Source organism: Spinacia oleracea, chromosome 2 (assembly GCF_020520425.1).
Source record: "Spinacia oleracea cultivar Varoflay chromosome 2, BTI_SOV_V1, whole genome shotgun sequence".
Classification (NCBI taxonomy): domain Eukaryota; kingdom Viridiplantae; phylum Streptophyta; class Magnoliopsida; order Caryophyllales; family Amaranthaceae; genus Spinacia; species Spinacia oleracea.
In genome coordinates, this window is record NC_079488.1 from 104,538,052 (window position 1) to 104,555,201 (window position 17,150).

The 17,150-nt window shown below is 40.2% G+C and overlaps 2 protein-coding genes across 2 annotated transcripts; one reads left to right on the forward strand and one right to left on the reverse strand.

Annotated features, from left to right (window-relative positions):
• Nucleotides 1–1,662: 1,662 nt before the first annotated feature.
• LOC130468068 (uncharacterized) lies at nt 1,663–6,690 on the reverse strand. Its single transcript, XM_056837610.1, has 5 exons — nt 4,790–6,690; nt 4,440–4,693; nt 4,110–4,193; nt 3,358–4,032; nt 1,663–3,271 (listed from the first exon to the last, which is right to left on the reverse strand). The coding sequence occupies exons 1-5, from the start codon at nt 5,862–5,864 to the stop codon at nt 2,471–2,473; spliced, it is 2,889 nt and encodes a 962-aa protein (XP_056693588.1). The 5' UTR covers nt 5,865–6,690; the 3' UTR covers nt 1,663–2,470.
• A 2,598-nt stretch (nt 6,691–9,288) lies between these two features.
• On the forward strand, nt 9,289–12,246 carry LOC110790226 (F-box/kelch-repeat protein At3g61590). Its single transcript, XM_021995016.2, has 2 exons — nt 9,289–9,639; nt 10,560–12,246. The coding sequence occupies exon 2, from the start codon at nt 10,578–10,580 to the stop codon at nt 11,796–11,798; it is 1,221 nt and encodes a 406-aa protein (XP_021850708.1). The 5' UTR covers nt 9,289–9,639; nt 10,560–10,577; the 3' UTR covers nt 11,799–12,246.
• The last annotated feature ends 4,904 nt before the right edge of the window (nt 12,247–17,150 follow it).

The window sequence follows — 17,150 nt, forward strand, 5'->3', positions numbered from 1 at the left end:
TCCCCGAGGACAGAACACGCAAGCAGACGCACTGTCAAAACTCGCAAGCTCAACACTCATCGACCTAAACAGGTCGGTCCACGTGGAAGTTCACCAAGAGAGAAGCATCGACTTGCTACCCACCACAGTATGCAGCTTACGTACCGAACCTAGCTGGATGGACGCAGTAGTTGCATACAAAGAAAGGGGAGAACTCCCCGAAGATAAGCTGCAAGCGAGAAAACTGAAAAGATTCAACAGATGGTTCATCATCAGCGCCGAAGGAGAGCTCATGAGGAAATCATTCTCTGCTCCGCTGTTAAAATGTGTGGGTCCAACAGACGCTGACTACATCCTAAGGGAAATCCACCTCGGGATATGCGGAAACCACATTGGAGGTAGGACGTTAGCACATAAAGCCCTTCGGGCTGGGTACTGGTGGCCCACTATGGTTTCCGAGGCAAAGCAGATGGCAAGGAAATGCGAGAAATGCCAAAAGTTCGCACCAGCCATCCATCAACCAGCTCAAACCCTACAATCAACACTGTATCCCTTACCATTCGCACAGTGGGGGTTAGACATCATTGGTCCCTTCCCCTCAGCAACGAACCAGAAGAAGTGGTTGATTGTAGGAGTCGACTATTTTAGCAAATGGATCGAAGCCGAAGCTGTCTCCTCCATCACCGAACCTCAGGTCCGCAAGTTCATATGGCAGAACATCATCACAAGGTTCGGCATACCAAGACTGATGGTCTTCGACCACGGGAAACAGTTCGACAACACCCCGTTGCAAAAGTGGTGCAAACAGTTCGGCATACACCTAGCATACTCGGCAGTCTGTCACCCACAAAGCAACGGGCAAGCCGAAGCTGCTAACAAACTCATCCTCAACGCACTCAAGAAAAGAGTCGAGGATGACAAAAACAAATGGTTAGAAGAGCTACCCGGAACGCTATGGTCCCTTCGGACCACTGAAAAAGAAGCTACCGGACAAACACCGTTCCACCTTGTATACGGATCCGAAGCTGTAATCCCTGTGGAAATCGGAACAGAAAGCCTGAGGATCCAGGCATACAACAGGTATGATGGGCTCCAAGGAGAAAGCAACAATCAACTTCTATCCGAAGCTCTCGATCTACTGGACGAAGCTCGGAACGATGCAAGGACACTCAACGCAGCCTATTTGCAGAGGGTCAACAAGCATTACAACCGAAGAGTCAACGCCAGACCCCTAAAAGTCGGTGATCTAGTGCTCAGAAACGCCGCCTCGGTTCAGAAAGGACGGATCCATGGCAAACTCTCAGCCACTTGGGAAGGACCATACATCATCCATTCCGAAAAGAGGCCAGGCACGTTTATGCTGAGACAGTTAGATGGAACAATTTTGAAGAACCATTGGAATACCGATGTTCTCAAAAAATATTTTGTATGACCTCTGTCTGTAGACCAAGTAAGTTGTTTAATGAGAAGAGGAAAGCCATTGGCACCATGTGTTTCATTAAACTTATCTCTATATTTATTGTCCCCTTATATATATATGCAGCCTCGGATCTGATCAATCCGAGACTAAAAACAGGTTGACTTTGTCCATTCCTTGATAAAATGCAAGAAATGACCAAATCATACACTTCAGGGAACCGTCCAAAATCCTCGGATTCGCGGTACCCTAATAAAATTTGTTCGCAACAAACAGTCGCTCGAATCAAGTTATAAAACTCCGGCTCAGATCCACGGATCGCCGAAGGCATAACTAAAGAGGCAGACTAGCGATCTCTTGCCCAGGTTTCCGAACCACAAGAGATCGGAAGAACAATCCAGACCTCTGAGCAGATCGACGGATTTGAAGAGTCTGGAAACTAAAGAGTCTCTTAGCAGATCTACGGATTTGAAGAACTCGCAAAACTAAAGAGTCTCTTAGCAGATCTTCGGATTTGAAGAACTCGCAAAACTAAAGAGTCTCTTAGCAGATCTACGGATTTGAAGAACTCGCAAAACTAAAGAGTCTCTTAGCAGATCTACGGATTTGAAGAACTCGCAAAGTCAAAGAGCCTCTTAGCAGATCTACGGATTTGAAGAACTCGCAAAGGTTAAAAAGTCTCTTAACAGATCTACGGATCTAAAGAGCTCGCAAGGTCAAAAGGTTTTTAGCAAGTCTACAGAAAGAGGAGCTCGAGAAATCTACGGATTTAAAGACCTAAAAATTGCGAAAGAACAAGTTGAAAAGAAGCAGCCAAGTAACAAACATTCATTTTTTATTCAATATTTGGGGGAAGTACAAATACATCGAAAAACCTCAAAAATTGAAAACAAAATGAAACAAGTTAAAATCGGCAGCCATCAACAGACAATACCGGCCTACCGAAGTACTAAAGAAAACAAAAAAGAAATAAGTACAACGCAGCGCCGAGGCAAAAGGGGGGAAAGGCAAGCACATGTTCGGAAGTCCTCAACTGGAACCGACCGACTCTGAAGAAGACGACTGCCCGAATCCCTAGCTCTTGGGAGTCTCAGGAGCATCCCCCAGAGGAGCATCCTTCGAAGAACCCCCAGCAGTAGTATCACCTTCGGAAGCCGCCTTCTGGGCCCGAGCCTCTGCAAGAGCAGCTTGGCGTTCAGCTTCAGCTTCGTCTCGATCGGCCTGGCACTCCACCAAGTGATCCTGGGCCCTCATCCAGAGCGGAACCTTCTCATTCCAAGGGAAATGAGGCATGTGCTTCGCGAACATCCGCCGAGCACCCAGGATGCCATTCCAGTATTGCTCTCTACACTGATCAGCAGTGTAGAGGTCAACTCTCTCTTGCTCCAACTTCCGAATGGCAGCATCTTTCTCTCGGATCTTCAGCTGGAGAACGGGCACCTTGTCAGCTTGATTCTGAACAATCTCCCGGTGCTTGATAAACTGCTGAAGCCTCGCCTCCGCTTCCTGGCTCTGCTTAATGGCCGCCTCAAATTTAGACGTCATCTCCTTGAGAAGACTGTCTTTTTCTTCAAGTTCGCTCGCAAACTTGGCGGCCATTTCTTTCCTCTCCCTGTCGAAGGAAGCTATCTTTTCAGCATCCTCTTCAACTTGGAAAGTGAGCCTCCCAACTTCGGCCCCGATCTGTTCCGCCGCTTCCCTAGCCTCACGACTGTACTGAAGGTACAGTTGCTTGAGGTCCACCATCTCGGCCATGAGCTGCCCAGCCTTCTGGTCCAAGACAGGGATATCACGAGCATAAGCCTCCTGATACCTCCTCAGCTGCCTTTCCTCAACCGAGCTACACTCGGAAGCGAACGAGGACCAGAAAACAGCCTGGGAAAGAAGAAAAGACAAGAAAAGATGAGGAAAGAAGACAACAAACCAAAAACGGAACTCAAAACAAAATTTCCAAGACTTACCTCATTCAGATAATATTGGGCCATCATAGCTGGGTTCCTCTCCTCAGCTCCAGGAACCCTCCACTGCGGGTTGGCCCGAAGAAGATTCTCCCGTGCAGCTTCGGGACCCACCAAAGATCCCACGTGAGCCATGGGGTTCTCCCCCAAAACCGGAGCTCTGGCATAGCGAGCCATCGCTTCCCTTACCTCCTCGGGGATCCGTTTCAGCGGAACATCCGAGCAAGGGTCAGCGTGGATCAGTCTATCCAGGGCCGAGGTCGAAGTGGAGCCCAAGGTCGAATGACGCCTCTTCCTCGTCAGACCCTGCTCGGGTTCCTCCTTCTCAGCTTCGGGAACCTCTACGTGAGCTTCGGTGAGATCCACCATCTCCTTATCCGGACTTTTCTCCCTTTCGAGAGAAACGTCAGCAGCTTCTTCCTTCTGCTCGGCCACAATAGGGACATCCGAGCCAGGAACAAGGTCGGCTTCAATTGCCTCCATCACCTTGGTTATATCCTGGATCTCGATCCCTAAAGCAGCAGACGGCTTCAGCGGAGAAGGGATGGTATCTTCCTCAGCCAGCGGTTGGTCCACGGGAGGCGGTTCCACAACCACCACACTCTTCAACTTCTGCCCGGGCAAGGGCATGAAGTGAAGGAGGTTTTTGGGAGGAGGCATGACTTCCGAAACCACTTCCTACAGGGCAAACGCTCAAAGGTCAGTTTCAGAAAAAGAGAGAACAGACCACAAAAGCTCTAAGTCAGAACAAATACCTTCTCCGAAGACTGATCAGCTTTCGCCTTCTTCGGATGCGCAGAAGGCCTCAAAAGAGTGCTGCTCTTCCTTTTGCGCTGATCCTAAACAGAAGAAACCAAGGGTCAATAAAGGTAAAACAAGACAAAGGAAGGAATAAAGAAAAATCGCGAAGTACCCGGTTCCTAGATAAAGAGATATCTATCCGAGCCGGAGATGAAACCGAAGGAACGGCACGCGGCACGGCGTCAGTCCCAGGACCCTAAAAAGATGGTCCAGGACCAAGACGTTAGCCGACGGCCAACCAAAAAGAAAGACAAACAAAAGATATTGAGATTAGAAACACTCACCGGATCCGAGGTTGTCCTCAAATCAGGGAGCACGACTTTCACTGGAACAGCTTCGGGAGAAGAGGCAGAATCCCACGGATCAGCTCGAACTTCAGATATCCGAGCGACACCCGACGGAGACAGCACGTAATCCTTCAAGCGAGGATTACGAGGATTCTCCTTCCCGAACTTATAATCAGGGGCCGAGTCGTGAATGGTCTTCAGATCCAAAGAAATACCCAAGACCACAGGATCAACGCAGCTGAAGCCGTACTCTGCAGAAACAAAGCACAAAACGAAATCAGTAAAACGAGACCAAAAAGGAAGAGGGCAAACTTACTAAAGCACGGTCCCAGCCGAAAGACACCTACCCCTGTCAAAAATCCTGCTGAGACCGGCAACAGCAAGAATGTCCTCCCGCAAGATATAGTTGAGGTTCGGGAGCCAGTTGGACGGCAATTTGTAGTTGTCCTCCCGAGCCAAAAACCACTGGAGGAGATCCACGTAGTGGTGATGGTTCCGATCCGGAGCAGCCACGCTTCGCATATCAGGATCAGGAGTCACAAACCACTTCGGAGGGCGGTAAAAATGTGGATGCTTCGGATCTGTCGGCACACGAACGAACAACCACTCCGTCTTCCAGTTATGATCAGAGCTGAGGTAAGGGTAGGCCGTAATATAGTTCGGCTCCCCCTTTCTTCGGGATCTTTTGTTGATAATGGTCCACCAACCATACCCATCCCCCTTGGAAGCGTGGTTGAAAGACAGATCGTGCAGATCCCGAAACACGGCAACAGAGCATGGAAAGTTAATAAAATCGCACACCCATCTAAATCCGATGATGTGCCTCATAGATTTGGGGGTAAGCTGGGCCAAACTGATGTTATACGACACCAGGAGCTCGGATATGAAGGGATCCAAAGGAAAGCGGAGGCCGTTCTCCAAATGATGAGTATACACAGAGATGAACCCCCTCGGCGGATGAGTCACCCGAGGACGCTCCTGGTCGGGAAGCTCGCACCAGTACCCCAAGGCGTGCTGGATTCCGTATAACTCTTCGGCCCTCCGATGGTAATGCCCCAGCTTCGCCTCCACCAACCAGTCACCACTGACCGATTTTTCCAAGGGACCATCGATCTTAGTGGTCTCATGCAGAATCGGGGCATACTTACCCTGCGGATCAGCTTCAGTCCAATGAACTGGAAACTCAGGGTAGGAGCGGCGCACACCCGAAGAGCCAGCCTTTTTACCAGAAGTTGCGCGTTCAGACACGCTAGACCCGCCAACAACATCATCTTTCGAAGCATCCCAACCAGTCGAACGCCTCTCCACTGGCCTCTCCGAAGGCCGACCCCTCGAAGTTTTCGGTAACCTTCCCGAAGGCACGTTCTCCCTCTCACTAGAGGAACCAACGACGAACTTGCTCTTGCCCCTATTCTTTGCCATGGCCGCGAATTCTCGGTCTAGGGTTGAGATTGAGGGGTAGAAGGAAAAACGAAGAAAAAAGGAGAATTCAGAAACAAATTACCTTCTTCCGAAGCGGAATTCGCCGATAAAACGAACAGCACAAGTTCCCGAAGTCCAAAGTTGGCCGAATTTCGTAGATCTGAAGAAACAAATCGCACTGCGATCGCCGGAATTTAGAGAGAGAAAGGGTTTGAAAGAAGGAGTAAAAAGTTCGAAAAGAGCAATGCACCCCGTATTTATAGAAAAGAAAAGGGGCGCATCAACTTCCTCAACCCACGATCTACACGGCGCAATACAACTCCCAACACTTGTCATCAATGCAAATCATCCCTTTTCAGAAAAAGAGAGGGAACTTTCGGACTTCTGACAGCTGGAAACCCACCCATTTAATTCTAAATGGACCGGGTCTGGGGGGCATGTTGTTTGGGCTCCCAATTGATTCTCTATTGGGCCACTAAGTCCAAAGCCCAATGGCTCTAAACAAACAGCATCAAACCCACCAATGGTTAGTCAGCCATCCATCAAGGCCCAAGGCCCAATAGCAATAAATGACCTATGGGCATTTATTGTGCAAACACTATAAATAGGCCGCCAAGGCTCACACCTCAAGGTACGTCCAATTTATCGCCTTAAGACTACTCTTCTAGAGAACTTCTCTCTAGAATCCGAGCATCATTCTTACTTAGGCATCGGAGGGGCTTTCCTCGGAAACACCCCCGAGGCTAGTGACTTTGCTCTTGTGCAGGTGAATTCGGACTCCACTCATTCAAACAAGCAAGATCTTCAACACATACAAAAGGGCCTTCATTCGAAGCCCATTGTTTCCATCTTTACAACACCGGAACAGGAGTAATATTTAAAAAATGTCAATAAACAAAATGAATGGTATAGCAAAAAGTGCGGTGAGTATTAAATTAGGTTTTGTTACTGAAAAGTAGCTGATCATTGATAGCCATTGCAAAGGGAAATCTCAAATCTGTAATTGCAACTTTAAGAGTGTGAAATGTAAATGTCAAAACTATTGATTGAGTGGTTTAAGTATTGTCATATCTTTATATTATTGTTAGTTATTGTGTTAGTTGTTTACTTTATGACATGGTTTAGGTTATTGCTTGTGAGTTGTGGCGTGCACCAAAATATATAACTCACTTCTACCACCCTTTTGATTTTGGATCCCGGCCTCGTCGGACATTAGTTACGTACTCACTTATACCGGCCTCACCCTATTTTGTTTGTGTGGACGTGCACGGGTTACGGTTCATAATGACGACTTTGGTGTGCTCACAAGTCACAAGTTAGCTTGTTCAGCGCATAGTAAAATTGAAATTCGGCAGGTCAGATGATAATTGATCAAGTTTAGCAAGCCGGTAGAATTATTCATAACCATTCTTGATTATATAGAATAATAAAATGAATCACAGGGTATAATATAGTCCAAATTTATTAGTTCTCAAAAGTTATGTGATCGAAAAACGTGCTTATCTTGGGATCTTAATTTGTTGTTGTAGATCATAATCTTTATTTATATAACCCTTTTTTATCCGCATGAAACTTTTGAATAGTTTGACGTACAAAGTATTTTAAAATCCGTACATATATAAGTCATTTGAAGTGGCAGATTTTAGATGATCCACATAAACACAAATTGTGATCAACTTGTGTCTTTTAGTAGAAATATTGTTAGAAAATGAATAAATGGTTTGGCAAAGGATTAGTGTTAGTTTTAGTATATGCTAATCGCATATATATATGTTCTATTCCTTCCCTCTTTGGCTCTTTCGCTTTATATGGACACATCTCCATTCTCCAGCCCCCAAATAGTTATAAACTTATAACACACAAAACCAAAAGGAAAAGGCAAAACACTAATTAAATCAAACAACAGAAATTAAAGTACTGCTTTGTTAGAGGTTACTCTAGAAAAATCTACATGAGTAATGAAAAATCAAGTGATGGAGTACTAGAAGCATATAGGACATGTGATGTGGAATAATGTAATATTAGATAAGTGTAGAAAAATCTAGAAAGTAGGATACACCAACTATAAATAAGTTGTATGCATAAGTTGAGAGAGTGAGCCAATCAAGAGAGCTCCCACAAAATATGAGGGGTAGAAACAAAGGTTCTACCAAAGAGATAAGTGAGAGACATGAGCTCTCGCAAATATTGTTGTACAATTCTTATCAATGTAATCAATGATAAAAATACAATTTTGTTATATAATTGAGGTCCATCAAAACTTCCGCGTGTGTCCTCAAATTTCTATCATGCTTCGTATATGTTACGGCGTGTAACGTTTATGCTTTTAAAGTAAGGTTGGAGGTTTCATTAGCTGTTTCAATAAACTATTTCCATTTAAGTCCTCGTCACCTTGTTAGATTTTAACTTGTAAAAATGAATAAAAATATCACAACCGTATTTGGCAATTATTACTCCCTAGCTGATTTGATTAGATGTTAACGGTTAGACGTTTGCATTATTAATTGATTTGACTGTATGGTTGAATTCGGTGCTTGTGTAAGTACGAAATATATGATATTCGGATGTTACAGTCAGGGCAACCCTTAAACTGTAAAGAACAATCAGTTTGAGTTTGAAGAACTCAAACCATAACAGAAGCTTAAAATAGCAACTGAGAACCATAACAGAAGCTTAAAATAGCAACTGAGAAAGAGATAGAGATGAGAGAAGGAAGAAGATATTTATTAATTTTCTGAATGAAATGATTACAAAAACTTGTAATCTATTTATAAGCTAATGAGAAAAAGAGAAACTACTCTTACAAAACAGCTTAAACAATGACAGGAAATAACGAGAAAGAAATCAGTTATAACAAAATTTCCCTCCAAAATTGAAAGTCAACATGATAAGTCAACTATAAGACTAATTTGACCTTATCATCTGATCGAACTTTATCGATTCGAATTATATTGAATATCCGATTTTTCAAAACAGGCCGAATATTTGATTTGCCTAGGCTTACTCGTACTTATCTCTACACCACGCAAGACATGCTTGAGTTTGTGAGTAGGTGTTCGGGTCAGATTGGTTTCGTTCAGTTTGAGTCATATTCACTTTTGTTGTCAATATGTTTATTATAACAAATTATTCGACCCGTTTTAGACTCACATTGTGTATGTGTCGGGTTAAGTGATTCATGGTAATTTTTTATTTCGTTTTTACTTTTTATTTGTGTTACCACCCGAATCATCCTTAACGCTAATTCGAATTTGGGTATTCAGTATGCTTATTTTTGTCTAAAGTTATGAGTTTGTGACCAAGTCTAATAAAATTCCAAAGAAAGCAAGGTAATGAAAAAAAAATAGAAAAAGAAAGGGCAAAAAGGGATGAGAAATGTTGCTATCCCAATAAAAACCCATATAAAGCTCAAAATTCAAGAATAAAACTTGTAACTTGAAACACACCCATCCAACACCACAACACCCATCCTTTCTCTCTCTCTTCTCCTTTCTCTCTCTTTTGTTGGGTGTTGTTCTTGTTTTTGGTCTGTGACCAAACAATACAACCTTTCCACTGCATTCTGTATTACGCTTTTCTCATTTTTCTTCATCAAAAACCCCAATTTTTTTTCTAACACAACACTCATTTACCTGTTTCCTCTCTTAAATCTGGAAATTTCTGGTAAACAAAACCCATTTACCTGTACCCATTACATTATAATTGTTGTTTGTGTTCTTGGGGTTCGTGAATTTTTTTTTCAAAAATAAAAATATAGTTCTATTTTCCCATCAAGGTATTGTCTTTTTCCCTTGCAATTTAAATTCTGATTCAGTATGTTCTTCTGGGATTTGTTTGTTAGTGTAATTTCTGATTTTTCTTCTTCTTCCATTTTTTGGGTGGTATTGAATTATTAAATTTTTAATTATTATTCTGGAATTTGGTCTGTTAAATTCCGTATGTGTCTGATTCTACATGTTGATTAGTTGTTTCATTGGGATAATTATCTGGTTAAATTGTTGTTGTTATTAGCCGAATAATCTAATTATTTGTTAGTTATACCTAACATTTTAATGTTATTCTGTATTATGCAATTATTATTTTGGTAGAGGTTCAATTTTGTGCTTCATTGTTGTAGTATAGTTCAAAGTTAATTCCCCCCACCCCCAAGGTATTAACTGTGGTTTTGAATTTAATGGGAGCTAATTGAAGATTTAAATCTGGTGAGTTGATTTGTTTTATTCTGAGATTAACAATCTATTTCTTCCACATATACTTGGTATGGTTTAATTTCTATTTTTTTTTTTTTTTTTTTTTTTGGCAAATAGTTCGGCCTAATTTGTTATCCCACTAAATGTATTTATTTAAGTAAATGCTATATAACTTGCTTAATTTGTTAGCACACAGTGATTGTTGATTTGTTGTTGCTGATGTTGGCTGAGAATTGAGCATTAAGGTAGCTCATAAAAAAAAAGCGAAAGCTCGGCTTCTGGGGTTGTTGGTTTCTACTTGGTTACATTTTAAAGCATTTTATGTGGAATGTAGGGAGATCTTTTGAAATTCATGTGTTTAGGCATTTTGTGTTCTTGGTTAGCCATTTTAAGGTGCCTCCTGTTCAAAGTTTATAATTTGTTGATGATGTGTGTGTACTTTAGTGTTTTTTTGGGGTATATTAGTGAAATGGTTTCATTGTTAAGACTGGTTTTTTCTGTGCAGGTCTGTTTTATTCCAACAATGGATAGAAGAGATACATGGGTTAGCCATTATCAGTATGGCTCTGTATTTAACCCTGTCAAATTCGATCCGTTTTCTGATGTTAACGACGAAGTTAACAAAGACGTAGTGTCTGTAGACTCAATTCTTCCAGATGATGTATTGGAGAGGATTCTGGCCTATCTCCCTGTCGCGAGCATTTTCAGGGCAGGTTGTGTTTGCAAGAGATGGAACGACATAGTGACATCCAAACGTTTTTTATGGAATTTCTCTGTCCATGTTATATCGCATAAACCCTGGTATTTCATGTTTACCAACACTGATGAATCTTTTGGGTATTCCTATGATCCTGGCCATAAGAAGTGGTATGGAATTGACCTTCCTTACTTTGTTACTTCCAATTGGTTCGTTGCTTCGTCTTTCGGCCTTGTTTGTTTCATGAACAATGATAGCAGAAGTGAGCTTCATGTTTACAACCCCATCACCAAATGCAGCAAGAAGCTCATTGAGCCTTCAGGGGTTAAATTCTCTGATTATAGTGCACTCACAATATCTGTGGATAAGACCTCTTACAACTACAATGTCTGTATTGTGAAATCAAAACAAGTACCGGACAACTTCTACGAATGGGACCTCTCCATTCATATCTACAGCTCGGAAACGAAGAAGTGGGTTTCGCCACTCACGGAAATCTTAAACGGCTGGAGAGCGGGTGATGAGAGTGTGATTTGTGACGGTGTTCTCTACTTCTTGCTTTACTCTACGGGAGGTGGAACGCCTGATAATCGCCATGGACTGATCAAATACAATCTCTCAAGCCGCTCATCCAACGGCATTGGTATACTAATGAGAAATTTCATTCCAGCCCCTTGCTCATTAACGTGTGGTCGGTTGATGAACCTAAAGGAGAAGTTGGTAATGGTTGGAGGGATCGGGAAGCAAGATCGCTCCGATATAATCAAAGGGATCGGTATATGGGTGTTGAACGGAAACGAATGGCTAGAAGTAGCTCGGATGCCTCATAAGTACTTTCAAGGGTTCGGAGAGTTTGATGATGTTTTCGCAAGTAGCGGAACTGAAGATCTGATATACATCCAAAGCTATGGTGCACCAGCATTGCTTTTGTTTGATATGAAGCAAAAGCAATGGAGATGGTCACAGAAATGTCCTGTTACAAAGAGGTTCCCTCTTCATCTTTTCACTGGTTTTTGCTTTGAACCTAGGCTTGAAGTTTCTCCTTAACAGTTGTAGTACAGTACAATCTCCCAACCCCACCAAAAAAAAACATTTATCTGTTTTTCACTGGGTTTGTCATTTGGGTATGATAACAACATCTACCACCTTTCAGAACAGTGCAGAAGAGAACATACCAGCTGGAAATATAGCTGCATCTCAACAAACAAAACAAAAACAGAAAAAAGAGAGCCAATTTTTACTTTAAAATCTTTTGCAATCAACAGCAGAAACTCAAGTACAAGTTCTGATCACCTTGGGATTGAAAATTCCAAAACCAAAACCAAAACCAAAAAAAAAATTACTTCATTATTGTTGAAATCATTCTCCTTTTCCTTTATTTATTGTGTCTCATTATGTTTGTGCCATAAGTATAACAACAAATTGGTTGTTTTTATACAGTGCAGCAGACAAATTTGTACTAAAACATTTTTATAATTATATGTTGGTTGTCCTAGTTATGTTTTGGTAGGTTCTGAGTAAATAATTTTGTTGATTTGGTGGTAATCTGCCGTGCACGCTAGATGAATTTTGATAAATAGAGGTGTATTTTGACATACTCTAGCATTTTTTAAGCCGGAAATCTGTGAAATAACTGTTTGTTTCCAAGGAAAAAGCTTGGGTAAAATTTGTACGGAGTAGTAGCTAAAATGCTTTAAGCTGTTTTCAGCAATGTTTTGAACTTTTGAATTCTCATGCCAAGATTTTGAAAAGAGGTTGCCTTGAGATGGGTTTTTTGGGGATTTGGATCTTTTTTATGTTTTTTTTTTTTTTAATTTTTTTTTATATTATTATAATTTTTTATGTTTTTTTTTTAATTTTTTTATGTTCTTTTATTTTTATGTTTTAGTTTTTGTATTTGTCTTTCTTAGGACGGGGAAAAGGACTCTAAAGTCAAATGAATGGGATGGCTATCCATCATCCATGCAAATATTGCAATGCCCTATCTTATTTTAACTTCCATTTCTTAACATCAATTATTATGTCTTTGAATAAAGTTCTTTTACAACTATCATAGTTGTTGCCTGAATTATTTTCAAGTAGTACTCCATAATAATTATGTGATTATTAAACCCGGATATTAATGAAGTACAAAGTATAGAATACAGATTAATAAGTTTAAATGGGCGAAGCTTAGTAAGTCTTGGATAAGTGAAAGTCGGGTAAATATATTGTACCCTAATGTCAATCGATGACACAAATAACTCAAAATTAGAGGTCGGGAATTTAGTAGATGGTGTGAATATATGCTATTTTTTACGAGGTTTACTAGAAAATTATTGGATGGCCAATTCGAATATATAATTATTTATTTTTTGAAATATAATTTATCTATGTAAGAGTATTTTCAACCCGATAACTCTTTTCTCTTTAATTTTATAAAGATAAATCTCTATTCCATAAGGGAATCGAACTTGTCAACTTGACGTTCAAGTAAAATGACTAAAACACTCTCACTAAATTACTAATGAAATTGCAGGATCTAACTTTTTACTCCGTATATAAGCAAACTCTTGAACATTATAATGTATGTAAAATATCAATAATACCCTTACTTAAAAATCAATTAAAATGTTAATATATTAGTGGTGTTATAACTTACGACATTAGTTACATATAAAAAATTGATTTCCGAGATATACACACATCGCGTGCACCGAATACTCGTATAAAAAAATACATAAAGTCTTTCGCCATTTCAGAGATCTTACAACTTTAAGTCTTCAACCTATAAAGGGATAAAACTACAGTGTAATAGTGTATCATCACCTCAATAGAAGTGTACTTGCAATCGAATCCTCACTTTGTTGGAAATTGGAAATACATTTTATTTATTTATTTTAATTTTATAAAATTGCAAGTAATGGGTTTGATTAGTGTAACTAGGACTAGGACCACAAGGCACAAGCTACGGTAGTAGAGCTGGCAAAAATTGACCCAACCCACCAACCCAACCCGAACCCAACCCAATAATAAAGGGTTGGGTCAAGATTTTCAACCCGTTTAATTAAATGGGTCAACCCAATCCAACCCGTTTAATTAAATGGGTTGGGTTAGGTTGAAATGTTCAACCCGAAAACAACCCGCCTAACCCGTTTAAGTTCAAGCAAGTATGTAATATAAATCTGTAGAATTTTATTTAAAATATTTTATTTCTCATTTTTCCTTCAAAAATGAATAATTATTTGACATTTTGATACATGTCAAATACATATTTAAGTATTACTTTTTTCTATGAGATATGCCACAAAAATATCACCTCGCGACTCTATAGTTAAGTCAATTTACACTTAAAAGTGAAAAAAAAAAAATTAAACGGTTCAACTTCAGGTCAACCCGTTTATAATTGGGTTGGGTTGGGTTGAAAATTTCAACCCGTTTAATTAAACAGGTCGGGTTGGATTGGGAAAATCTCAACCCGTTTATAAATGGGTCGACCTGATTTCGACCCAACCCAACCCATTGCCAGCTCTATACGATAGTGGGAGAATGCATTCTTTTTCCAGTTTGTATTAACAAATTGATGTCAGCTTAAGGCAATAAGGCATGTTCCCTTCCTTTAATGTTCTGCCATTTTATGCAATGTTTAGTTGCTATTTTGGGTTAATCATCTAACCTTACTTTTCATATTCATTGTGGTCCTTTTAATCATGTCAATTGTGAATGTCTGTCTTTTAAACTACGGTTTTTTCATGAAATGCCCCCGAGGTTTCACGAAATTCACCAAATACCCCTGCGCGTTTCAAAATACATAATATACCCCTATTTTTTTCGTATTGTTCACCAAATACCCCTATTTTGACTTTCCGTTAGTCCTCCGTTAAGTCATGTTTATAATTCACCAAATGCACATGTTTATAAACTTTTTGCACAATATACACCTATTTGTAAACTTGTTTGCACCAAATACCCAAACTGCTTTTAAACTGCATAATTTAAATCTAACGGCTAATTTGCAGTTCTAAATTTCCTAGCAATGAAGTAGAGCAGTTTGTAACAAATTTCCAGCAATAAACAGGGATTATATTCCATAAAAAGCTGATTAATTTGCATAGTAGCTTTACAAATACTCTGAATAATAATACCCTTGCAATGAACATTTACAATCACTCTTGTACTACAAGTCTACAAGGCATTGCCCTGCTTACATAAGATATGACCTTCGTGGGCTTCATCACAATAAAAATAATCATTCTTACAAATTTAGTGTTCTCGTTGAACCAACTGTGTATGCTATCAGTAATTTTGTGTTTACACTTTACATCAAAATCTAAAAATGCATGAAAAATGTCAGTTTCTTAGCTTGCCTTAGGCCCAAGAGACAAAGAGCAGCAAATTGAACTGGTGTGACATGAGCTTGTGGAGACAGCAGTTGGTTGGCACCAAGAAGTTCATTAGCAGCACCAAGATCAGATGGCCATAATAAAATGACAAAACCAGAGATCATCAGATTGGGTGCTGCCCTGCCAACTGCAAACAATATCTTGGAACTCAGATACAATGGCAAACCAATGACTATTAAAGAGAATAGGCAAGAAGCTTTTGAGACATGATTTTGGAGGTACCAACCCCAACACTTAATCAAACAGACAAGATTCTCCTTAGATATACTTGAAAGCAAAATACACAATAGGTGAAAATTCGAGGTTGAGCAGAATTCTGTTTGGGCCATAACTAAATGTTTTTATCACAAACCATGATATCTTATCATCATTCTCAGGTGTGTTTAACTTTAAAGTAGGACCCTTAATGGTAATGCTCACCGTAGTCATCATTTATCAAAGGTTTATCAAAAGTTTAAGACCTTCAATACTCATGAAGTCATGAAGCATATACAATCATACACATTTACACCATTCACCTGTTTCACAACAATGATTATCTCTCTAATTTCACAAAGGCCCGCTTTGTTCAAGTGAAACTTTTTTCCAAATTAACCAAGACTACAATCATAATGCACCACAATCAAAATCTATCATGCCAGATGCCATCAAATTCCAAAAATTAAATTTCACAAATTCCACAAATTTTACATAATAAACAGGAGGGGGGTTGTAGGTAACCTGGACTTGTGATTTTCCAAATTGATTAGAGTTGAACACGAGATTAGGTTTTCCGTGATCGTCAACCCAATCTTCGCAAGCTTGCCAATCGTCCATTAAACAAGCTTCCTCGCTGAAAGCATTCGGGTCAGGGTCCATATATTACGGGTCAATCACAAAAATTGGGTACACAAAATTCGATTCTGTAGCAGCTTGTTCAAGAGTCGGGTTACCGTGGATTCAGAATCCCTTTCGGAACCACATTAGAGAAGAATTGGATGAAGCCGCCATTTTTGTGATAATTGAAGAAGTTTTAGCGTCTGGAGTTTGGTAGGGAGAAGGAGGTGGTTCGAGGAGAGAGAATTGAGAAGGCGCCGTCGTCTTCTCCTTCCTTAGCTGCCGCCGCGCCGTCTTCTCCTTCCTTCCTCGATCTCCTCTCGCCGCCAGCCTTCAACCTTCGTCGGCGGCAATGGTGGATTCTTCGGACTCCCTACCACCTGCACTACCAAATCACCGGAAGAAGAGACTTGTATTTCTGGGTAATTTGAGGTGAATCAATGGCTATTGATGAATTGGGGGTGAGATTGAAGATGGGTAAGAAAGAACAGAGGAGATGAGAGGAGAGAGAAGAAAAGAGTTTTTTTTTTTAAAGTTAAAATGTAGAATATAGGTAAATAAGGGTATAAACGTAAATAAATACTAACGGAGCACTAACGGCCGTTAAATCCAAGGGTATTTGATGCACTTTATGTTTACATAGGGGTATATTATGTATTTTGAAACGCGCAGGGGTATTTGGTGAATTTCGTGAAACCTCGGGGGCATTTCATGAAAAAACCGTTTAAACTACTGTTGTACCTTAGCTCGCTTTGGCAACTATCGTTCGTTTTTACCCATTGCCAATGTCTTGCTCAGCTGTACCGGTACCGGTTCCAGTACTGTTAGCGGGAGTAATGGCAGATTCAGAAATTTTAAAACATGGATATGAAGTTACTCTCTCCGTTCCAAAATTATAGTCATGTATTTCAAATTGGGCGTCCTATAATTATAGTCTTGTTTCCTTATTTGAACATAAAATACTTCTCATATTATTCACATTTGTGACCCAAAAAAAAATGCATTGAAAACATCCTCATGTACGGAGTACTATATTCACCTTCCCCATGCATTTTATTCTTTTTTACATGTACAAATTAATAATCAATGTATGGAGTAATATATTTCAATTTTCCACACATTGTATTCTACTTTTCTTAAAATCTGTCTTTTTAATCAAACATGATTATAATTTTAGGACAGAGGGAGTATAAACTACTCC

Excerpts from the sequence above, each read along its gene's own strand:
- LOC130468068 (XM_056837610.1), bottom strand. The coding sequence starts at position 5,864 with ATGGCAAAGAATAGGGGCAAGAGCAAGTTCGTCGTTGGTTCCTCTAGT. Across the intron at positions 4,694-4,789 it reads CAGCAGGATTTTTGACAGGG|AGTACGGCTTCAGCTGCGTT; the intron begins GTAGGTGTCTTT and ends TTGTTTCTGCAG. Across the intron at positions 4,033-4,109 it reads CTGATCAGTCTTCGGAGAAG|GAAGTGGTTTCGGAAGTCAT; the intron begins GTATTTGTTCTG and ends TTTGCCCTGTAG.
- LOC110790226 (XM_021995016.2), top strand. The coding sequence starts at position 10,578 with ATGGATAGAAGAGATACATGGGTTAGCCATTATCAGTATGGCTCTGTA.